The sequence below is a fragment of the Bos mutus genome, chromosome 4 (genome assembly GCF_027580195.1).
Source record: "Bos mutus isolate GX-2022 chromosome 4, NWIPB_WYAK_1.1, whole genome shotgun sequence".
Classification (NCBI taxonomy): domain Eukaryota; kingdom Metazoa; phylum Chordata; class Mammalia; order Artiodactyla; family Bovidae; genus Bos; species Bos mutus.
The window spans coordinates 25799101-25823875 of record NC_091620.1 but is presented as its reverse complement, the minus strand read 5'-3'; the positions used below and the strand labels follow the sequence as shown (position 1 = coordinate 25823875).

The window sequence follows — 24775 nt, the reverse complement described above, 5'->3', positions numbered from 1 at the left end:
CCCTCTCCCTTTGAAAACAATGATCAAAAAAGAAATAGGCTGGCGTCAGATCCTTTCCAAAGTGATGCACCTAAAAGAGCACTTCTGTCACATGCCTCCCCCAGATGCGTCACCTCAGTGTGATCAGGAAGAAATGTCAGACAAACCAAGTGACGAGTAAAATCTACTAACTCTGATTGAAGGATACACAGGAGTTGTTTGTACTGTGCTTATAATTCTTAAGCTTGAAATGATTCCAAAGTTAAAATTTAAAAAATAGTTCCTCTCATCTGTAAATTGTGTGTAATCTTATCTACCTCAATTATGAAAGTTCAGAAAATAATTATATAATTATTATGATAATGCTCCCCTGGTGGCTCAGATGGTAAAGAATCTGCCTGCAGTGCAGGAGACCCAGGTTCAATCCCTGGGTCGAGAAGATCCCCTGGAGAAAGAAATGGCTACCCACTCCAGTATTCTTACCTGGAGAATCCCATGGACAGAGGAGCCTGGTGGGCTACAGTCCATGGTGTTGCAAAGAGTTGAACATGACTGAATGACTAACACATACATTATAATAAATATATAACTATGCACAGTGTAGAGGGGCTGTCACATAGTACATGCCCACTAAGTGGTAACTTATTAAAATTGTCTCTTGCCACCCTCAACAGGATAGAAATATTGGATAAAATCTTACAGAAAAATGAAATGAACTTTTTGGCCAACTTAGTACCACTGTCCCTGAAAACAACCACACAGTCCCCGTGTCTGTAGCCTGAATAACCCACTCAGTCTTTACCATTAACCCGCCCAAGGAAGGCACCCACGATAGATGAGGCATGACATTTCCCCTGGCCTACCACTCCTCACACATGCCAGCCATCAACCCACAGTTTTCTCCAACAGAGGTGTTGACTTTGTCTAAGTCAAGGCCCAGCACACAAGGGGAACTGTCACCATTCTAGCACTTTCAGGGTTTATTAGAAAAACCTAAACATGCTTTAATACTGATTGAGATACTGATTCAAACTACCTTATAAACGTGAATTGAGCACTTATTCTATGTTAGGTACTCTGCTCTGTGGTGAGAATGAATAGGATGAGTGGAAGAATGAAACAAATTCCTGCTTTTAGAAGCACACAGACAAATAACCGCCATGCAGTGTAATAAGGGCAATGATAGAGATAAATAGCACATGCTTCTGTGGGGGCACTAAGGAGGAATATCTAACTAAAGAGCAGGAGATTTAAAAACTTCCAATTAAAAAAAAATGACCATTAAACATAAATAAAAGATAGAGCAAGGCGGGGTAGGGTAGAAAGAGGTGTCAATAGAGCTGAGTCTTGAAACTTGTTTAAGTGACTTCTTAGTTTGAAAGTAAGTTCCAGGTACAGGGAACATTTTCAAGGGTCTCCTAGGAAGGAGAGAGCATAACGTTTATATTTAAGAAGCTGGAAGTAATCTTAATGGAGCTGCCCACATATATCAACTTAAGTCTTCCTGTCTTATCTTGATACTAAGCAATCTCACTGAAGTATTAATATTTTAAGCAGGCAAGTGACCTGATCCAGACTGCATTTCAGGAAATCACTCTGAAAAATGAATTAGATATAAACTTAGAGGCAATGAGATTGGGCCAGAGTCTACCATAGCAAGGAATAATACAATCTGAATGTCAGGCCTACATGTGTAAAGAAGAGGGACTAGATTGTTGTTTAGTCACTAAGTCATTTCTGACTCTTTGTGACCTCATGGACTGCAGTGCACTAGGCTTCCCTGTCCTTCACTATCTCCTGGAGTTTGTTCAAACTCTATTGAGTCGGTATAGATTAAAGAGGTTTTAAGGAATTAAGGAAAAAGAATCAACTGAATTTGGTGACAGTTTTAACTAGAGAGAGGCAGTAGGCTAGGACATTATAGTTTGACTTTTAGAGTTGGGCGAACAGCAGTGTTGTTGGTTAAGACACAAAATATAGAAGAAGAGATAGATAGGGTTGGTAGAAAACATAGAAGAGACAGATAGGCATGGTGGAGTGGGGAAGATAATAAGTTTGAGGTCTTTGTGGGACATGAGGAGGGGCTATCCAGTGGATAATTTGATCCATGGCTCTGACGCTTTGGAGAGATCTAAGCTAAAGATATCAATGTGAAAATAAGCCGCCTGTGAGGCATCATTTATATCCAAGGGGCAAGAATGGATAAATGCTGAAAAAAGAGAGGAAAAGAACACCCCACAGGGTACCAACATGTAAGGATTGACTGAGATCCAGAAGGAGCAATCAGAAAATTAGGAAAACCAAGAGAAAACAGCATCATGGACTCCAGGACAATAGAGTTTTAAAAAGGCAAATAATGTTTATGTAACAGAGGAAATCAAGTAATATTAGAGTCTCAAGAAAAATTTGCTTTTGGCATCCAGGAGATCATTGATGATCTTGGGGAGAGCAGTTTCAGTGGGGCACTAGGCTCAGGTAGAATGACACTTCCTGGAAGTTGATTGGGGTTTCACAGTTAACCCTGTCTCTCTATTATCAAGAAGAATGAGGTCCCGGTGGTAGAAAGAACCTTTTATTTCTGTCCTATGTGAACTAAGGAAGCAGTTTGAATTTTTCACTGCTAAGAATAGTCCAGCCATACCAAAAAGTGACATAGGTACCAAAGCAACTTGGGTACTAGCTTTTGAGGTTATGTGGCAGAAGGCTTCCCAGCTGCCTATTTAGGTTAACTGATCGTACTTTATTTCTACAGTATGGATGGATTTCGACTGGTGAAATTAAATGAGGTCATCCGACAAGTGGATATTGTTATTACCTGTACAGGTATGATTGTGACACAGACAGTGGGATGGCATTTGGGAACACTTGGCATGGAACAAGTGAAAAATGACTGGAAATGCTCTAAACAAAACCAAACTCTGAAAGCCAGAGATAGTAGTCCACAAAACCAATCTTTCCTGTTCTTCCCACCTCTTTAGAGATCTGACCAGAAGTGTACCATTAGGTCATCCCTAGAGGAAAAGTTTCTCTCTAGCCCTTTTAACTGCTTTATATCTCTGTCCATCCTCAGTTACCTAGCAGATGGCTACCAATGGGTTTTATTTGGGAAGCCAGATCTTAAATTTGTACATTTAAAAAAAATTTTTACTTCCAAAAGTGATGTGTATTTCTTTCTAGTCCCTATAACTAAAGCAAGGCTAGAGCAAAATTTCTCATGGTTGGAGAAAGTGGGCAAGGTAGCGACGTTAATTCCCAAAGAGGTAGGTTTTGAGTTTTAGAGAGTAATATGAGATACGGCTACTTTCCTTATACTGAGATACATACTATTATCTTTCCATTGGAATATTGCATTTCTTTTATAACTATTTTAAAGGAGGAAAATCAGAATATTTAAGAATAAAACTATTATTTATAGCCTAAAGGGGGTGCTGGGGGCAAAGAGGGACCATAAGAAACTGTTCTTGTTTCACATCAACCCCTCAATCTCTTTTCTTTGTAAGTAACTTTATTGACGTGTAATTCATTTACCATACATTTCTGTTTTCTAGCAAATTCATGAGGTCATACAACCATCAGAATCTAATTTTTTTTATTGAGATGTAATTTACATACCGTAAAAATCACCTTTTAAAGTATATAGTTCAGTGATTTTTACTAACGTTGTACAACATCCCATTATCTAATTCCACAACATTTTTTATCATCCCCCAAAGAAGTCTTACATCATTAGCAGTCACTCCTCTTTCTACCCTCCACTTTTCCCCAGCCCTAGGCTACGATTAAATTTTCTGTCTCTATAGATTTGCCTATTCTGGGTAATTTAATATAACCATACATTATGTTTTTCTTTTGTGACTGGCATTTTATACCTAGCTTAATATTTTCATCTTTCATGCATGTTGTAGCATGTATTTCATTCCTTTTGATTGCTGAATAACATTCCATTTTAAGATTATATCACATTTCAGTGATGTCCATTCTTCAGTTGATGGACACTTGGGTTGTTTTTACTTTTTGGCTGTTATGAGCAATGCTGCTGTGAACACTGTATGCAAGTTTTATGTGAACGTGTCCTTAGTTCTTTTGGATGTATACCTACAAGTGGATCATATGATAACTCTACTTGTAACATTTCAAGGAAATGCCAAACCTTCCAAAGTAACTACGTTATTTTACATCCGGCCAACAATGCATGAGTTACAATTTCTCTACATCCTTGTCAACACTTGTTACTTTCTGATTTTTCGATTATAGCCATCCTAGTATGTGTGAAGTACTGTGTCATTGTGGTATTGATTTGCATCTTTGCATGTGCATGTCAACACATTTTTGTACATCTTCTTTTGAAAATGTTAATTCAGATCCTTTACTCATTTTTAAAATGAGTTGTCTTTGGGACTTCCCCAATGGTCCAGTGTTGAAGATTCTGTGCTCCCAATACAGGGGAGCTCCCAGCACAGGCAGGGTTTGAGCCTTGGTTGGGGAACTAAGATCCTGCATGCCACATGGTGCAGCCAAAAACTTTCTTTAAAAAATGAGTTGTTGTTTTATTTTTGAGTTGTAAGAGTTCTGTAGAAATTTTATTATTGATCTGTAAGAATTTTTATCATATATATGATTTGCAAGTATTTTGTCCCTTTGTATAGGTTGTCAGTTCGTTTTCTTATTGGTATCATTTGCAGCACATGATTTAATTTCAATGTAGTCAGTTTATTTTTTCCTTTGGTTGCTTGTGCTTTAGGTATTATTATCTAAGAAACCATTGTCTAACCCAGGTCACAAAGATTTATTCCCATGCTTTGCTTGGAGTTTTATAGTTTTAATTCTTACATTTCGGTCTCTGACCCATTTTAAGTTCAGTTTACATATAGTATGAGAAAGAGTCGAACTTCATTCCTTTTCATGTGGATATCTCTTCTGTTTTTAAGGTAATAAGAATGTGGTAACCAGAGAGCATTTAGATCGTATGAAGAATAGCTGCATTGTTTGTAACATGGGACATTCCAACACGGAGATTGATGTGGTAAGATCAAGAGACTTATCACTGGGGGCTTTTATTTTTTCCCTCTTTCCCAAGAAACATAAACTAGAAGAAGAAGCAGGGTCACCAGCCATCCTAAACATGGCTGTACTGGCAGAGCTGTTCACAGTCTGTTCACTCACTAGCCTTTTGGCCTTTGTGTATGGATTCTACAAAGCTTCTTCATCTCAACTTAATCATTTCAAATGATTGTTTTTCCACCTAAGCTTGATGCCTACTTGTACTGTAAGCCATTTCATCTTTGTGTTTAGGATTAAGAGCAAAAAGGGACATAATAAATGTGAATCAGTATCCTAGTCAGTATTTGGGGGATATTTGAATTTGCTATAAAAGTGAAACAAGTAGGTTGGTCTAAGGAAACAAGTCAAGGCAGAGAAATCTATAGGCTGGAATGAGAATACTGCTTAAGATTGACTGTGTCTATCAAATATTGTGGTTTCTTTTCTTTATCTCCCTCTTTCATGGTGCTAACTCTTCCCTTAATGTATTTTCCAAACTATAGTGTTGGATCTCCAGGTGTCACAATCAGTTCAGTAGCATGTGTTCCTCAACCCTGGAAAATCTATCGCCTTGATTCTCTAGTTTTATTATAGTCATCAAAAATTTTCCAATCCAACAGAACACTTGATCCTACCAAGTTGCCCAAGTAATAGTTAATAGAAGTGCTGTTTATTAGACTTACCAAAGTATCTCTCAGTGTGACTTTGCCTCTGGTTTTACATTTTTCTGGCACTTTTCTGGAACAGCTATATTTCTCTCTGGGTAAATGGCTCAAGCAAAGCATGCTTTCATCTCCACTGAGGGCTGCTCTGATTGAGCTTCAGCGTTGCCAGGTAAGGATCAGTGGATATACTGGGAGCTTGTTGGACATCTATTTTAAATGGTTTCTCTTTTTAACTCTGTGTTCTATTCTTCTGTTATTAAAAATAGCTGGGAAAAAAACAACCTACCAGAGCCTCTTTCTACCCTTGAGGTTTTTGAGTGGCATGACTCCATTACTTTGTCTTACCATGATATTTTGCTTATAATGAGTAATTTGTTTAGTTTTTATTTTTGAGGTTTGTGGGGGATTTTTTGGTTTTGGGTTTTTTTTTGTTTTTGGTTAAGTTTTACTTTTGTGTGATACTGCCCCTTTATTAAGTGGTCAAAGATATTAATATTTCTAAACTGTCCAGCCTATGATTGAATCACTTTGGAAAAGTTTACTCTGTCTTCAATGGTAGTGTCACAGGGCACATAAATGAAATTTAAGGAAATAGCAAACTCAAGTAATCGTGGATTCCAGAATGTTCGTTCACTCCTTAGCAAATTTGTGTTGAGTTCTTGCTCTGCTCCGTGCTTAGTACTAACTGGCTGAAGAAGTAGCAGTGGACAATATGCCTCCTTTCTTAGAGCTTGTATTCTAGTGTGGGAAACAGTGACTAAACAGACAGTTATGTCAGTTAGTGCCTAATACTGAAGTAAAACAGAAAGATGAGTGCATTGAGGATGCTGCTTAGGTAGGGCAGTCAAAGAAGGCTCTTTGAGGAGATAACATTTGCACAAAGCTTGAATGACTATTCGGAGAAGGCAATGGCACCCCACTCCAGTACTCTTGCCTGGAAAATCCCATGGATGGAGGAGCCTGGTAGGCTGTAGTCCATGGGGTCGCTAAGAGTCGGACACAACTGAGCGACTTCACTTTCACTTTTCACTTTCATGCACTGGAGAAGGAAATGGCAACCCACTCCAGTGTTCTTGCCTGGAGAATCCCAGGGACAGGGGAGCCTGGTGGGCTGCTGTCTATGGCGTCGCACAGAGTCGGACACAACTGAAGCAACTTAGCATGGCATAGCGTGAATGACTATTCAGAGAGGCTGATGAGTAAAGAACATGAGGTAGAAACATGCTTGATGTGTTTGAGGAACAGAAGAGATGCCATTGTGGCAAGAACAAAATGGATAAGGGGATGAGGATAAGAGGCAGGCAGCAAGGAGGTAGGAGGTTATGTAGTGCTTTTAGGCCGTGGCTCGGACTTTAGATTTTATTCTTTGTACTAGAGAAGCCATTGGAAGGTTTTGAGCATATGACTAATGAAATCTGACTTATGTTTTAAAAGAGTACCCTGGCTGTTACATGATGAAATACTTACGGAGCTTGAGTAGTGATAGAGATGATAGAAGACTCTTTTCAGTATTTCCAGCAACAGTAGGCAGTAGCTTGGGTTAGATGGATGGATAAACAATGGAGGTGGTTAGAAGTGATGTGAAGGTAGCAGTATATTGTGAAGAAGTGATATATTGTGTAGCAATGGGATTTGCTACATGGACTGGATGCAGAGTGTGATAAAAAGAGAGGAGAGTCACTATAAGTTAACTCAGCAAAACTGCAAAGGAGAATGGTTTGGTAAATTTTTATCCAGATTTTTTAGTGACAAAAAATGTAAGGGTCTTTTTTTTGTGAAAGAATTTACAGTTAACCTAACCTTGAAACGTTGACTGCTGCATTTTTAAGATGGAATCGCCCATGGAAAGAGTTGGAAACCTATGTTATTTTCTGAAAAATAAGACCATGAATACTCAGGGAACCTGTGATGGAGATTGTACTCTCAGCTGCCTTTTGGCCAAGTCTTTCTTTCACATACTTCCTTTCTCTTGAAAAGAGACCTGCTTACCCATATGTGTCGCACAGACAACCTGTATGATTGTAAGCTTCACAGTTCAAGTAGCTAAACCATTATGTGCACATTCTTTGAAAATTTTTGCCAACCACAGACTTCCCACCTGAGACTTGCTACCGACTCCATGCTTCACAGGACTAGAACCACAGTTGTTCTTGGCTTTACAGTGGGATGTACCCTTTGGGAAGGGAGTGAGCATAGAGAATCTTTTTCATTGTAGATTGCTTAGTGACTATAAATTCACAGAAAAGGCATTGGATGTCTCTAGGTGAAATTCTTGTAAAATTGCTAGCCATAGGAAATCTTCTCTCAAGGAGTGTGAATGGCAAATACACTTCAGTAGATTATTGGAGTCGCCTGGGCAGTGCCAGGGGTCACTTAACCAAGTTTCCTTTCAAACCCCATTTGAAACCCTCAGGTCTTTTGCTTGCATCATAGCCATCCCAGTTCTGTCATAAGTCACCTCTACTAAACATGGATTATTTTATGATGTTCCTAAGAAGTTCCCTTTTCTTGATTCTACTATATCTTTTTTTTCAGGGAATACTTCCTAAAACAAGAGACTTTTATTGTGTTTTTGTTGGTTTTTTTTTTTTTTTTTGAGACTTTTATTGTTATTGTGTCGGCTCTTTACTTCCAATCACAAGGATTGCTTGTCCCGTGGAAGATTAGGGATATAAAACACCAAGAACTTGAAATACTTTAAGTCCCATTATCTCAATGAAAAAGTTGCTAGTGTTACCAAGGATTATCTCTTGTCTCTACATGATTATTGTCCTCCATGGTAATATTTCTGAAAGCTAAGGAATTACTTTGTATATCCTTAACTTCCCAAAATGGCCTATTTGTTGAAATTCTTTTAAAATTCTATTTACAGTGTTTATTTATAAAATTTCTCTTTAAAATTCTAATTTTAAAGTAATGCTTGCTTAATTTAAAATTCAAGCAATATATTGATAAATATATCTTAAAGGAGTAAAAACTTTACAAAATTGAGATTATAGTATATTATTTCTACAACTAGATTTTTTCACTTAACAATAATGTGTAGTTTTCTTGTTAACAAATACAGATCTACTAATATTTTTTAAGAATTACATTATATTCCATTGTATGGAATTATCCTAATTTACTTAGCCATTCCCATGTTGATATACATTTTTTGCTATTACAAATAATGTTGGGCTAAACATTCTTGGGCACTTATATTTCTGAACTTGAACAAGTATTTCTATAAGATAGAGCCCTAAAAGTGAATTTGATTGGGCAAAGTGATTTGATTAGGTAAAATAAATAATTTTGTTAGCTACTGCCAAACTGCCCTCTAGAAAAGTTGAACTAATTTATGAAACTTGACATCTCAACAGATTTTATATTTCCCATTTACCTAATAAAGAACTGGTCCAGACCATTAATAAAGTCCTAAATATACTGAATATAATTATAATTATATGTCTTTCTTTCCCACTGGATTAGTAAAGAAAAGATACAGTCTCTGTCAATAAACAGCTCATAGTCCAGTAGGGGAGTCCACAGTCTTATCTATAATAGTGTTCTTTGCTAAAATGCCTAGAATATAGTATATACTCTAGTAAATGATTGTTGTATAACTAGTGTTTCTCTTTCTTTGTCTGAAAACTACTATTTGGCAGAACTTCTCAGTGTTACCAACTTGAGCCAATGAGTCTTAGAGTACAGACTCCCTTTCTATTTTAGGCATTGCCTCTTGGAGGAGGGAAGTTGTGGTCTTAAGTCTAAACCCTGTGACTGTTATTTGATTGCTGCCGTTAATAAACTTAACATTTCTTCTCTTGTTCTCGGAATATACACTATACAGAAATGGAAGGAGGGTGAGCCACTGGGAGCTTTACTCTACCATGAAGCATTGCTCTAAAGGCTACCTCACATTTGCACCTAGGTCACAAAGCTTCTGTAACCTTAGGGTGAACCACCCTCATTGAGAAGGTGGAACCTGGGACGTTGGAACATGAGGGCAGAACCCTGGGCCCCCGCATGCTCTTTGTAGGGCATTCAGCCTTCTCTAACTAATCTCACTCAGCTTTGACCCTCCTTTTCCTGTGTCTCTTCAGCACTTACGTGTTCAGTTTGCACTGTATTAATTTGCACTGTTTGCATGTTGCTTCATAAGTATTAAAGGCATTTATCCCCTCACAAATGTATTGTTTTGTGTCCCGAAACAAAGTACAAGCTTGTTGAAGGCAGAAACCATGTCTTTGGTTTCTTTTGTATTTCCCATAGCACCTTTTACTGTGCTCAGCAGAGAGTGGGCGCACAATATATGTTGTGGAATGACATCCTGAGTGATCCCTCCCCTGGCTGGGCCTAAGATTAAATCCCCTGAAATGGAACAGTCCTAATCAACCCAGGACAGGTATTCTCCATCTGGCATGTTGGTTGCTTCTTTCAACTTGCTATTTGAAATGGCTCCCTTCAACATCTTTCCATCCAAAAAGTGGGACTTGGCACAGCTGATGATGTGCTTGCTGTATGTGTTCCAGGCAAGTCTGCGGACACCAGAACTGACGTGGGAGCGAGTGAGATCCCAAGTTGATCATGTAATATGGCCTGACGGCAAGAGGATAGTATTGTTGGCAGAGGTAAGATCTGTAGCTGGTAGAGCGATTCTCCCCTGGCAGGAGAAACTGCAGTACCCAGGTCTCCTCTCCCTCACGTTCTCTCATGCTTTCAACTCCTCTTAAGAAGAGGCTTAACTACTTTACCAAATGGATTTTATATCTAATTGTGAAAGGTCTTTTCATTCAGCAATTAAGAAAACTATTTTGGTTCCCCACTTTTCACCAATTATCCTGTCTCCATGTCACTCTGCAGGTTGAGTCAGACAATGACATTACTGTAAAAGGAATTAATGGGTAGAACCATTGACACTTTGAGTGATGCTTACAAAGAGATAATGTCATTTGTGGGATGGTTTAATCAGTAGGCACAAAGTAGATATTCCTGACTGTAACTAAGACAGTCTTAGGCAAACTCTGGGAAGGTCCTGTCTTTGCTAATAGGTTCCTTGTTTCTGAGTGTCCATTCCCCTAAGTTGAGCCAGCCAGTTATGTATTGGTCGTGTGACTGATAATTCCCTATGACTTCTTCTGGGCTTCCCTTGTGGTTCAGCTGGTAAAGAATCCGCCTGCAATGCGGGAAGACCTGGGTTCGATCCCTGGGTTGGGAAGATCCCCTGGAGAAGGGAAAGGCTACCCACTCCAGTATTCTGACATGACTGAATGGCTTTCACTTTCACGTTCATGACTTCTAGTTCAGCTTTCCTTTTGACTTCAATTCCACTTTTTTTTCTGGCCACACCTCATGGCGTGTGGGATCTTAGTTCCCCAACCAGGGATCAAACCTGCAACCCTTGCATTGTAAGTGTAGTCTTAACCATTGGGCCACCAGGGAAGTCTGCCTTTTCATTCCACTTAGACTTCCATGTCAGTGTTTGGCCACATTCCCTTTCTTGACAGCTTCTCTTCCCTATCCTAGATTTCTGACAGCGGTAACAATGCCCTGTTTTTACCTTGACACTTTTCCCTTCTTCAGGGAAAGATACCAAGGTTACAAGGAGAATACTAATACTTTCCTTAGTTTTGATCTTCAGTCTTATTTCTTAATTAAAGAAACAATATAAAAATGTAAAACATATGCTGTATTCACCTAAGGACCTTTAAATTTTGGAGTATTCTGCCTATTCTCTTCACCTTTTCTCACCTTCTCAAATACTTTAGGGCATCTATAACATATGTACAAGAGTACGTACAGGGAGAGGATGGGCAGATTGTTAAATATTCACTGACTGCTTTAAAGTCAGCCCACTGTCTGGTGACTTATTTCTAGTTGCCCTGAGAGGTCCCATCTAGTAATTTTGGTGACAAAAGCTAGCACCACAGTTGTTTTTGGCTACTATGGTTGAGCAAAAACTGTGGTCAAGCTTCCTAGGAAATAAAGTAGTAAAGGATGGCATTGGGGTAAGGTTCTAGTCCTTCTAACTCTCTGAATCACCCACTGGAAATACATGACTGCCCTTGAATTCAGGAGAAGCAGGCTGAAGAAGAAGCACAGAAACTATCGCAGCCTCCTAAAGCAAAAAATATCTCCCATCACAACCTGGAGAGATTGCCCTTGAATTTGACCAGATCGTTGTTTAGGACATTTTTTCAAAGCAATAGCAATGCCCCAGAAGGAAGATATTCTGTAATAGAAAGTAAAAATTCAAGGGAAATATAGCCTTCCTTGGCATAAGCCTCTGTGTCAAGTGACCACCTCTATTTTTTTTCCATTCTTTTTTACATAAACCTAGAGATCTTTTATCTTGTTACCTTCATCAGATTTTCCAGAACTTTTTAACATTTCACTCAAAGGTCAACCAGTTCATTTCCATTGATTGAACAACTGCTTTTTGTCCAGCATGTTAGTTGAGAAGTGTTTGGAAAATGGCAATCATGTTCTTCTCACATTGCACCAAGTCAGAGACTCTGTCTAACCAACCCCTATGTGTATTAACCCTTGCACTCTAGGGCCGTCTGCTGAACCTAAGCTGCTCCACAGTGCCTACATTTGTGCTCTCAATCACTGCTACAACTCAGGTAAGGCCTCCAGAGTGGGAAAGCAGTGGGCTGGAGAAGGGCACTAGCCTATGAAGGTTTCACTTGAAACAAGGTAGGTTGCTGTGAGTGGCCTGTCAGCATCCATCTCTGCTTTTCTAGGCTCTAGCCTTGATAGAGCTCTACAATGCTCCCGAGGGTCGCTATAAGCAAGATGTCTACCTGTTGCCCAAGAAAATGGGTAAGCATGAGCTTTTTTATCCTCTTCCCTACCAAGTAGCTCAGAGTCAGAGACTAAGTGAAGTTGGGGGACATTATATTTCTTAGGAGTAAAAAAAGGATATTTGCATCTTGTAAAGTAGGAGCTAGACTTCCTATACTCCATCCCCAGTTGATTTATCACATTTTCCAAATAGGTTGCCCTGATGAAGTCAGGACATTTTGCTGTGATTTAGTTTACCTGTCTATGAATTTTTAGGACTTTCTCAAAGTATCTATTATACAAAAAGAGAATCTCAAAGGAAAAAAAAAAGTCTTCCCCCCAAAAGAGAGGAAAACCCTGTGGCATCTGACTTGCTCCAGTCCTGGGCTGCTGAATGGCCCCTACCAAACTTTTCTGTTCCCGCCTCCTAACTCTGACCCTGTTATTTCAGGCCAAAGGAAAGACTCTGAACAGCTTCTGTTAAGAGTTTAATTATGTGGCTGTTTCATATAAGAGAAACATTAAACTGCCTTAAATTTTTAAAGAATACTGTCACAAGCGCCTGAACTGAGAGTCTGTTTATAAACTCCCAAACCAAAAATCGGGGGAGTAAATGAGCTTCTGGTTTTGTTTTGCTTCAGCATTAGATGCACAGCAACTGTGAGCAGTCAATATATTCTCCCTTTAGTAGACACTTTGGATGAATATAAAGAAGTCTAATAGTCCATAACTGAATGTATGATGAAGTTAGGGAGACCAAACCAATACATAGGAAGTGACACAAAATTCTGAATATAACTAAAAACCCCTAAGAACTAGGGGGACTGAAAACAAAGCCAATAGTGTAGGGTGGTCCTCGCTCACTCTTTTCAGAGCTCCACAGGTGTTAGTTTTCCTGAGTGACCCAGAGTATCAAGTTTAGGGCAGAACTAACACAGGAGCTTCCTGTTTTTTAGTCCCTCCACTCTCCCATCCTTTCTTTTGCATTCTCAGGCTGATTTGCTGCTTTCATTTCTCGCTCACTTTTCTGTGGAGAAGGAAAGGTTCCAGGCTGAAATAGCTTGTAAGGAAGAAATGTTATGCTTTTGAAAAGCACTGGGCTTAAGCCCAAGCAACCATTCCTTAGAATTGGGGTCCAGTGAGCAAAAGTTGAGCTCCAAGAATTAGAAGGTGTCTTGGGACATTCTCTGGCTCAGATGGTAAAGAATCTTCCTGCAATGCAGGAGGCCCAGATTCAATCCCTGGGTTGGGAAGATCTCCTGGAGAAGGGAATGACAATCCACTCCAGAGAATCCCCTGGACAGAGGGGCCTGACGGGCTATAGTCCAAGGGGTCTCAAAGAGCCAGACACGACTGAGTGACTGACACTTTCCACTTTTTAAGGCTGGAGAGAACAGCCAGACAAGAGGCATGAATGCTTATACCGGGTCTTGTGTGATCTGTTTCAGATGAGTATGTGGCCAGCCTACACCTGCCCACCTTTGATGCCCACCTGACTGAGCTGACAGATGAACAGGCCAAGTATCTAGGGCTCAACAAGAATGGGCCCTTCAAGCCCAATTACTACAGGTACCTTGAACTCCCTAAAAATGGGGAAGCCTGGGTAATCATGAGCTTCCTGCACTGGAGTTGGTCTTGGCATCCATCACCATATTTCCATGAACTCAGAAAAATAAACCCACTTTCCCCATTGCCACCCCCAAAGGATTCTTTGAAGCCATGTCCAAACATTAAATAGTGTTCCCTTTCTTGATTTGTCATTTCATCTTCTTGATATGATGTTTATCCCTGTCTAGAGAAAATCTGACCTTTTTCATTGATATGAAAAAGCACTGCATTTATCTACCCTCACCACGCACTCCAGAAAAGTGCCTGCCTCCTCATTACACCTTTAGGCAGTCTCTTCATGTCCCAGCATCCCCACAAGCTGATAACATCACAGTCTCATCTTTCTTTTTCCCTATAGGTATTAAGTTCCTGTAACTCAAGCCAGAAGTTTTAAGGAATACAACTCCAAGTCTTTTCTCCACTCCTATACAGGAAAGAACCCAGCAAACTGCTTCTCCAATAAGCTGCCCGCCGTGCTCACCCTCTATGTTAGGTTATTTATTTATTAAAATCTAGAATCCTGTGCCTGTCTCCTCGGCCCAGAGTGTGGTTGCTGTCCCAAGGGCTGTGAGAGCCACAGGGGACAGGCTGAGGAAGGAAAGAAATGGGGTTCCCGGTGCATCTTTTGCATCATTCCCCACTGACTCAGAATCCTCAGCACTGGTCATCGTTCTGTAGTCCAGGCTCAGGAGTTCATCTGTGGATTTCAGACTCCTTGTTTTCTGGGGTTTTCTGGAATAAATTTTTAGCAGCTGCCTTTCTTAGCTTTGGCCCTTCCCCAGGTGAGGCCTTTTGGAAGCCATTGAGTTAACACGGCCTGGGTTCCCAGCCTTGACCCTCACTATCACTGCCTTCTTTATAAAATGGCTGGGAAGGAAGGAGTGTTGTGTCTTTGGCAAACTGCACCGAGATCTCAGCTGTGCCTGTGCTTCCTGGGAGTCTCCTTCCTTACCCAGGACTCCTTTTTTTCCCCTTGAATATTTATGTCCATTTTAACACTTTCAGGTTCCAAGAGGAATGTGCCTCTACTATTTCCTCAGCAGCTCTGATGTTTGTCAGACATTTGTTTTGCCATCTTTCTAACCCACCTAGCCTCTGCTCAGGAAATGAGGGCCAGCCCCACTGGGGCCCATAATTTTACTTCCTTGTCATTTAACTGGATAGTTTCCCAGGAGGCCCCCTCCAGATTGGCACTATCTCAGAAAAAAGGAGGCTTGTTGTGAAACACTGCTTCCAGAAACTTCCTTCAATTGCCTAAAACTCCTTCTAAAGCTGAGCAGGAAGTGGCTTACTTTCCAAGGGACCCGGGAGATCAGGGCTTCAGAAATGCAGCCCACAGCTCAGCACCCTAAAGAAGCAGAATATATTTATTTGTCTCCTGGGAAGGGCTTTGAAGCTTAACTGGCTAAGCTATATAGGGAAGACACTGTAAACTGAATCTATGTGATCACAGCTAGGTTGACTAATTTGAACCTCATCAAATATTCATCCCTTTGGCCATTGCCATTGATGAAACTGAGATCTAATGTCTCTGCAATTTGGTCTGTGGTCTTTCTTCTCTGCTGGGATATCACTTTATGTTCTGCCCTTTTCTATCTTGGGATTCTGTGTTTTGGAGGTAGTTTCTTAAGTAAACTCTGAAATTACAAAAAAAAATGTAATATGAGCAGCCTGAAATGTTGTGTCCCACCTAAGAGCTGAATTCCTTTTGGAGACTGACCTGTTAGTCTCAAGGGTTCCATTGGGACCGGATTGGTTCCAAGAGGTAAAGTCTGGAGTGGCCCTAGGTATCTGGAATGAAATCAGTCCTTTTCCCCTCTGCCAATCCTGTTTAACACTGTTTGTTTTTCTGTTTTTTCTCTTATCCTGGTCTGCCTCAAAGTCTCAAGACTAGGGTGACTCAAGGAAACAACAGAGCACCCAGAATCACCATAACCTTCCCAACCTAATTCTGCCCTCCGATTTCTACCTTCTCTAACTTCTCCTGCTCTTCACATATACCCACAGAGCTAATCTGGAAATGACCTTCCTTTTGGAGGTAGGAAGGTAGACCTTAGGTAAATGGCTATTTGCCTCATTAAATAGTACAGTCTCAACTCATAGAATCTGGTTCCTCAGAGGCCATATATCTTAGCAAGTACTGGAAAAATGCCATATACGTGGCTATATTTTTTCATGGAGAAGATCATAAATGTTGAAAATTCCACTAGGCCATTCAGTTCTTCCTTTTGCCTACCCAGTTCTGGCTTTTGTATTCATTAACTGGATTAATTGCAGAAGATTCAAAAGATGAGATTTGTATCTCATCTTATATCCAGAGATGATTCTATTAGGCAGATATCTGGGCCCTAACCTATTATGTTCCTAAGCCAAAAGTCATAACCTGTTGTTTCTCAGCAAAGCCTGGCAGCTGCCTGTGGAACCCACAAGCATGTGCTGATCCTGTCAGCGCATACTCCGCCTTGCCATAGTGAAGAGACCATTCCACATGAAGAAGGAGCCACACTGGGCTGCTAGGTTAGGTTGCCCATGTTGCTGCCCATGGTGAGGTGTTTGCCTGAGTTTCAGGTGACCACTCGTCCTTTCTTTCTGGGGACTCTGTGTCATGACCATTAATGAGAAGGGGGTCCAGGCCTCCTAAGTATATGGGTTCTACTTTGGTGTTGGAATTCGGTCATTATTCTTTCTGCCCAGGTAATCAGAACAAAAGTGTCTTCTTCCCTCACTTAGATGCATCCTGGGTATCTGGATGCATCTTAAGCTCTCACCTTAAATGCATTTCTAGGTATCTGGAAGCCTGGGAAAGAAGACTAATGATCTCTTTTTATGTGGCCCTGGCCTGTAAGGTCTTACCATTTTCTCTGCAATGAATTGTGCTCATTTTCAAGGATTTTTTTTTGCCTTCTTAATAGAAATATTTTCTCTTTCTCATTAAAAAAAAAAAAAAAAAAAAAATTGGTATATGGTCTACTTTCCCTCTGCCCTCCTGGCTTCTAATCCTTCCCTCCTATATGAGCACGGCTCCCCATGGCCACGGCTCCCCATGGCCACATGCTCCTACGAAGCTTTTCTGCTGCTTGGCTTTTCTCTGAACAGATCTGAAACTGCTGCTCCTGTGGTTTTCGCCAAATTAACTTTGTCATGGTTTTAAAAAAAAAGAAATCAAAATGCATTGTTGCATTAAGCTTTTTTAATAAAGGAAAATTACAGAAAAAAATAGGCAACACCAGCAAATTATATGTGGACAAGTTCTAAACTATATATACATACATATATATATAAATAATCATCTAGTTCTCATTGTCATCTTACTGAAAGGAAATAAAACCTCTAATGATTGCCATTTCTGAGAGGCTCTTGGAAATCTTTATGTCTAAGTGATTGTATTAGATCAGCAATAATGAATATGTAATCTCAAAAGATAAATAAAATATTCTTAAAATGGATTCTGGTACTGAGAGTATTCCTTGCTTCAGTAAACTAGGAATTCAGAGATGAGAGAGGTTTCTGGGCAACGGGCTAGAGAGCCCGCTGTAGCGCAAGGATATGAAAAGCTGAAGCACTTACCAATAGGCGGCCTTAGCCTTGAGTCCCTTATCCCGTGGTGGATCAATCCAGTCATAAATGTCACCCTCCCCCCACTTCCCACCCTGTTATGTGTATAAAGAACCTGCTTTCTTGGAGCCACCCCTCTGGGGAGTTGAGACATATAGGCTTAAGGCAGAGAAACTAAATAAAGCCTGGTTCTTGGTTCCCCAAGCCTCTCTGTGCTGCCCTTAGCTGGAGAGCACAGAAAGGCAGCATCCTATGGTTTGGGCCCAAAAGATCCTGACTAGAGGGTCTGACTACTACCTCTAACCAGAGAAGAAAGGAATCTAGCAGAAGATTGTCTCTAAGTCAGGTTTTGCCTGACTAAATCATAACCAAAGGATCAGTCCAGCTATTTGTTCTTTCTCATTTTGAGAAATCGCCACTAAAGATAGCCACTTTCTTTACTTGACAACCTAAACTAGTTCTACATCCTGTATGCAAGATGGTTTCTTCCCTGTTGGAATCTCACACCTCTGTGACCTCTGTATCTAAACTAAGGGCCATGGGGCTGGATAAACCATCTTGGTACTCTACTGGGAGTTGAGAAAGAACAAGCAGTTGGATTCATCCCCTTATTATGATTTAGTCAGGTAAAACCTGCCTTAGAGACAATTCTCTGCCACATTCCTTTCTTCTCCTTGGCTAGATATAGTAGTAAGGTAATTGGTAATGGCTCAAAGCTGGCCCTTTCTCAAAGCAGATGCAGCAGCCAGCAATGGAGCCTGTGAGCCAGCTATAGGGTTTGCTCCACTGCAGCAAGGTTTGACTCTTTTGTGAAAGATGGAAACTTGAGTGCCTCGGTCTGTTTTAGGTTCACAGGGTCCTTCCAGGCCACCCACTGCAGTGCAGTTTCTCTATCTTGTGGTATTGTGGAAAGAGCTTGGGGTCAGGCTGACTTGACCAACTCTACCATTTACAAGTTGTGTGGCTCAGCCAAATTATTTGACCACTCAGAGCCTCAGTTTTCTTGTTTGTCAAATGGATAATGTTTATCTCCTAAAGATTTAATGACCTGATTTCATTTTTAAAATACTGCTTAAAGACCCAGCAGACACTCAGACACCTAATTGGTATAAATACCAATTCCTTATCTCAATCTAGGGCCCTACAGCCTCAATTGCCTTATTACAGCCACATGTGTTCTTGATGGAGCGAGGAGGGTATTCTATCCTTTTCCTACTATTTTATCCTGACTTCCCAATATCTTCAAAGCTACGTATTTTAAGATTTCCTGCAGTCTTATTTTTAAGCTTTTTCAGTACTGGGTGTTATCTATTTAATCATAAATCTGACCCTTTGGATTAAAGTGGAGTGCTTATGGGGGAAATGGGCATGTTTGGTCCTTGTAACTATACCTATTTATACCTTTCTCTAGCCCTCTGCCAGCAGCTCACAATACCTAAGTTTTGGGACAGGGAAAGTGGTAATGTAGTTTTAAAAATAACTAGCACAGGAGCCATCTCTGCAAGATGTACACCAGCCCCTAATTAGCTCCAAGGTATATTTATGGGCACCTCTGTGATCAATGATGTTGATGGCTACCACTCCTTTGTTGACAAATAAGCTAAAAGAAATACAGTGTGTACCAATTCCGTGGCCTACAGTTTCCGTTTTAAGTTAATCTGTGGTTCCTTGTTACTTCTTCCAGTAGTTGTTTCCAGATATCTTCCTCTTTATGATAAGCTCTCTTTTTTTTTTTTTTTTATTTATTTTTTTTTTTTTATGATAAGCTCTCAGAGTCTGGGCCTCTAATGATCAGATAGATGTCTGATCTTCACTGTCTCCCATTCGACTAGTGTGGAAAAGATACTGGAGTGAGGTCTCTCCCCATGTTGATTCTTTGTAATCTCCATAGCACCACTTTTTAAAACCCCATCTCCCAAAGTGAAGCCAGATGGAGCTCTAGGCTCAGCAAATGGCTTTACAGACAGGCCAGAGGGGACCTGACTGCTGTCCTCAATTCTATTCCCAGTTGAAGATGACTCTGCTCCCTTCACTCTCAAGATAGGATGGAAAAGGAACAAAGACTCCAAAGGGGCCACTCGTGTCTGCCATCACTGTTAGGGATCCTGCTGATTGACTAGACTCAAAAGAATATGAAGTTCTGGGCTTGTCAATCCTAGAGCTCTGACTGCTTAGGAGGAGAGGTACAGGGAAGAGGGAAGGTAGAAAAATTAATTCTTTCATTAAGAAGCCCCAATAGGCTATGCTGTGGCAGGCCTACCACATTGAAGCAGTGATGAGCTAGGCGTGGGTTGTGAATTTTAAAGCAGAGTATGAATCTTTAAGAGCTTAACAAAATTTTACCCTGAAAAAAAAATTTCCAGAATCAAGTAGTTTAGGCCTTGAGCCAGAGACTTTCTTGGAAATTCATATCAATTCAATTCTGTTTAAACCAGTGGGTCTCAAGCACAGATTTTGCCCCTCAGGGGACATCTTGCAGTATCTGGAGACATTTTTGGTTGTCGCAAGTAGGGGGAGGGTCCTGCTGGCATCTTGTAAAGAGAGGCCAGGGATTGTGCTAAGCATTCTACAATGCACAGGACAGCCCCCCACAAGATATTGTTCAGTCGACAGTACAGAGGAAAGCCTGTGTTAAACACAGAAACAAGCAAACACAAATGAACAAAAGCTACTCTCAAAGAGCTTATATCCAGGTTGAGGTGGGTGGGAGGTGGGGAGAGGAAAGGAAAATTATGAGTGGGAAGAGTAAGGAGATATTGGAGACCAGGGAGAGAAAGGAACTCAGAAAGCTCCAAGGAGTGCTCTCTCTCAACTCTGCCTGGATCTGTCACTTACTAATTAGCAGAAGAAAGTGTGAAAGATAGAAATGATCCAAGAAGGGGGATAATTCCTTTCGGCCCCTTACTTTGGGGATATAGTAGAAAATATGAGGATTGTGGATCCAGCCAGACTTGACTGACACTAGCACAGCCTGAGTGGGTTGAGGGTCAAAAGATAGACTCTCTGGAAGAGGAGGTGATGACTAAATAGAATTTTTAAGCAAGAAGTTAGCCAAGAGAAGAGCAGAGTTTCCTCCAGTGAGAGACACTGAAACAAGATAGAATATGATAGCTTGGGAACTACATTGTGCTTAGTCTCTCAGTTGTGTCCAACTCTTTGTGACCCCATGAACTGTAGCCCACCAGGCTCCTCTGTCCATGGGATTCTCCAGGCAAGAATACTGGAGTGGGTTGCCATGCCCTCCTCCAGGGCATCTTCCCAACCCAAGGATCAAACCCAGGTCTCCTGCATTACAGGTGGATTCTTTACCATCTGAGCCACTAGGGAAGCCTGAGAATACTGGAGTGGGTAGCCTATCCCTTTTCCACGGGATCTTCCTGACCCAGGGATCAAACCAGGGTCTCCTGCATTTCAGGCGGATTCTTTACAATCTCAGGTCGCAGCTGAGCTTGCGAGCTGCAAGCAAGGAGTAATTAGTCTCTGAGAGTCCTTGTTTCTTTATCAGTAGTATTGGATTAATGAAAACCTGTCAGAGAGATATGATAGATCTGCGAAGAGTCAAGTTCGATGTCTGGAACACAGTGGCAGTTCAACAACCCCCCTCCCCCAATTCTACCCATTCCCCTCTGGCTGCTCATTTGGTGCTTCCGCTTACTCCTTGGAAGGAAAGTTATGACCAACCTAGATAGCATATTCAAAAGCAGAGACATTACTTTGCCAACAAAGATTCATCTAGTCAAGGCTATGGTTTTTCCTGTGGTCATGTATGGATCTGAGAGTTGGACTGTGAAGAAAGCTGAGCACCGAAGAACTGATGCTTTTGAACTGTGGTGTTGGAGAAGACTCTTGAGAGTCCCTTGGACTGCAAGGAGATCCAACCAGTCCATTCTAAAGGAGATCAGCCCTGGGTGTTCTTTGGAAGGAATGATGCTAAAGCTGAAACTCCAGTACTTTGGCCACCTCATGCGAAGAGTTGACTCATTGGAAAAGACTCTGATGCTGGGAGGGATTGGGGGCAGGAGGAGAAGGGGACAACGGAGGATGAGATGGCTGGATGGCATCACTGACTCGATGGACGTGAGTCTGAGTGAACTCCAGGAGTTGGTGATGGACAGGGAGGCCTGGCGTGCTGCGATTCATGGGGTCGCAAAGAGTCGGACACGACTGAGCGACTGATATGATCTGATCACCATCCCAGATTGTATACATATTTACAATAAGATTCTTTTTAGTTAAATTCTAGAGTGGGCAAACCACACAGCCTCATCTGCCCCAGGTAACAGCCCTTAGGAAGGATCCTAGAGTGAAGGAAAGGACTGGGGAACAGGTTGGGGTAGGGGCTTGCTCTCCAATCAACATTTACTCCCTAGTTCACACCAGAAGAAAGATACCCCCTTCAGCTGAGAAAGGCAGATGGCCAGGAACAACTCGGTAAGGCACCAGAAATTTCTGTAAAGTGAAAACGCCCCACCCCATCCCTCAACCTCCAGTCTCCCAGTCAAGTCCTCACTCCAAATGGAATGAGTTTGCCTGAAAGAGAGTCCCTGGTTTCCTGCAGTATCCTTGACTAACCATTGGTGCCATCCCTCCCCTTAGACTGAAGCGGGATTTGGGACGTATTCAGGAACCAGGATTTGGGGGGCAGAGGTCTGTGATACTGGGGAAACTGACACTGCAGTGGAGCAGGAAGCGGAGACTAGAGCTCCCCGAAAAAATCTCTATTTGGGAGGGGGTGGGGGCTGAGGGACACCAAGTGAGAAGTAGAGCTAACCTGCTAAAGCTCAAGGCCCAGGATTTGGGAGGTGGAGCTGGGAACAGACCCAGGAGTGTCAGGCTTACCAGTAACGCCGCAGGACTGAGGAAAAAAGGTGAGGGGGAGAAAAATCCCTTGAACGAGCCCCCCACCACCTCCAAGTCCCGCTCGGCCAAGTGTAACAGCCAATCGCGCTGTGGGGCGGAGCTGCGGATGACGGTCGCAGCCAGTCGTTGTGGAGGGGGCGGGGCCGGGCTCCCAGCGCGGGGCGGCGGCGGCGGGGTCGCCCCGGGCAGGGAGCACAGAGAGGCAAAGCGGGGCTGCAGACTGGAGCGGCATGGAGGACCCCGCGGCGCCGGGGGCTGGGAACCCGCCAACCAATGGCAACGGCAACGGCGGCGGGAAAGGGAAGCCGGCGGCGCCTAAGGGCCGGGAAGCATTCAGAAGCCAACGGCGGGAGTCGGAGGTGAGGAGCCCGGAGGGCTTTCAGTTAGGGCCGGGAGACACCCGGGGCGGGAAGCGGTGGCTAAGGTGCTTCGGCCGCGTCCCCCGGCGCGCCCTGAGCCGCTCCGCAAAGCGGGCACCTGCGGGGCCAACCGCAGCCTGAATTCCCGGCTTTGCAGCCCCTGACCCTCTCCGCCCGTCTCCTCGTGCGGGTCGGGGGCTTCCCGGCCCTCTAGCCTTCCCTTTGGGGGCGCGAAGATAGAGCGTGATATCCAGTGTCCCAGATACTTTCAGTTATTTATCTCGCTTCATCGCTGTAGCCCCGTGAAGTGGGAATTCGTCAAGCTGGTTTACAGCGGAGGGAACAGGCGCGGGGTGGTGAAGGGACTGGCCTGAGGGGTGGGAAGCCCGATCCCCGCCGCAGTGAAGAGGGGCTGGTGTGGTGGGGGGGCCGCCACCCTCCCACTCCGAGGCTACCCGCGCCGATCAGAGGAGCCGCGGGACTTCGGCCCTTCCCGTTACCCCCGTGTGCTGGCTGGCCCTGGAAGGAGCGCTTTCCATGGGATCAGTGCCCCTTCCTCGTAAGGGTTATAATGAGACAGGAGTCAGGCGGGTCAGTTCCAGAGCGAGTGAGTGGACCTACTCCAGGATACAGACCAATAGATAGGGGTGTAAATGTTCTCTGTTCTTAAATCCTAACTAGGAGGATGAAAGGAGTGAATTAACATCACCTCTCCAACCCCCTTCATCCAGCCAGTTTCCATCAAGTAGCCAAGAGTAGAACTGGATCTGAGCCGGGAGTCGGAACAGACCACAAGATGTCAGACGTCAAAGGGTCTGTAGAAACCAGACCCAGGCCTGGTTTCAGCCCTGGCTTTTACAGAAGTGGGAGACAGTAGCAGCTTGCCCAAGATCATACATACGGCACAGTGGCCAGGAGTACCAGGCTTTGGGGTCAGTCAGACCAGGTTTTTGAGGGTTTGAATCCCAGCCCTGCCATCTACTCTCCATTTGACTTCTGTCAAATTGCCAACCTCTGAGCTCCAGTTTCCTCTTCTGTAAAATGAGGTTAATACTACCTACCTCAGAAGGTTATGATAAAGTCAAAATGAGATAAATGGATGTGAAATGTTTAATTTAGTGCAGGCACAGTGCATGTAGTTGGTTAGCACATAGTAGCCCTTAGTACTATGTTTTCATCATCAAGGGACAGCCTGGTCTTAGGCATCCCAGTCAACGGTTTACCATTTGAATTATATTTCAGTTCCAACGGGATTTCACAAATGCTTTCTATTTCGATACTGACAAGCATCTATTTTTTAGAAGAGAGAAGTGGAATTGGTAGAAAGACTGGCCCGAAGTCACACCACCTTTCAGAGGCAGAGCTCAGCCATCCTGCCATACTAGATCAAGGTTTTATGCATCGTGTGGTCTCCCTCCCTGCCTCAGCATGAATCTGGTCTTTAGGGTACCCTGTGCCTCCTTCCCCTACAGAGACCTTGTTCTTGTTCAGATGGCTTTTTGGAGGTGAGGTGAGGCGAGGCATGGGGAGGTGAGTCTTTTATTAATTCAACAATTATTGAGTCCTCTCTATATGCCCAGCACCGTTTTAGGTGCTAGAGGTACAGCAATATACAAGATAAGGTCTTTGCCCTGTGGAGCTAACATTTCTTGTGGAGGCAGAGAGACAGACAATGTGGGAGTGAGTAAAACATTTTCAGAATGATATGTTCTATGATGAATTAAAATTCCTCTTGAACCAGGAGGCCCTTCCCTACTTATCAAGTCTTCCTTCTGGAAAAGGCTCTGATAGTACTTTACTCTTGCCGGGGTGTTCAGTTTCCAGAGCCTCAGCTTTCCACCTGCACTGCTGTTTGCCTCCTGATTGTCTGCAGGTGCACTTTTCATGTGGTGGTCAATAACTAGTGATCCTCTCCATCCTAGCTCATTGCCTCCCCAAAGG

General features: G+C 42.5%; 2 protein-coding genes across 13 annotated transcripts in view; both read left to right on the top strand.

Moving 5' to 3' along the window:
* The window catches only part of AHCYL2 (adenosylhomocysteinase like 2), a 190559-nt gene extending 173053 nt beyond the window's left edge, over nt 1–17506 (top strand). For all 5 annotated transcript variants that reach the window (XM_070369251.1, XM_005905267.2, XM_070369250.1 and 2 more), the window contains 7 exons: nt 2732–2802; nt 4908–5002; nt 10199–10297; nt 12224–12292; nt 12413–12491; nt 13901–14021; nt 14419–17506. In XM_070369251.1, coding sequence (XP_070225352.1) covers nt 2732–2802; nt 4908–5002; nt 10199–10297; nt 12224–12292; nt 12413–12491; nt 13901–14021; nt 14419–14425 — 541 coding nt within the window. In that variant the 3' untranslated portion in view covers nt 14426–17506. The remainder of the gene's footprint in view (nt 1–2731; nt 2803–4907; nt 5003–10198; nt 10298–12223; nt 12293–12412; nt 12492–13900; nt 14022–14418) is intronic.
* Nucleotides 17507–22645: 5139 nt separating this feature from the next.
* The window catches only part of STRIP2 (striatin interacting protein 2), a 48850-nt gene continuing 46720 nt past the window's right edge, over nt 22646–24775 (top strand). For 3 of the 8 annotated variants that reach the window (XM_070369243.1, XM_070369244.1, XM_070369242.1), the window contains exon 1: nt 22649–22834. In XM_070369243.1, coding sequence (XP_070225344.1) covers nt 22749–22834 — 86 coding nt within the window. In that variant the 5' untranslated portion in view covers nt 22649–22748. Of the gene's footprint in view, nt 22835–24775 lie in introns of all 8 variants that reach the window. The other 5 variants (XR_011463959.1, XM_070369246.1, XM_070369247.1 and 2 more) reach the window with 4 other exon arrangements.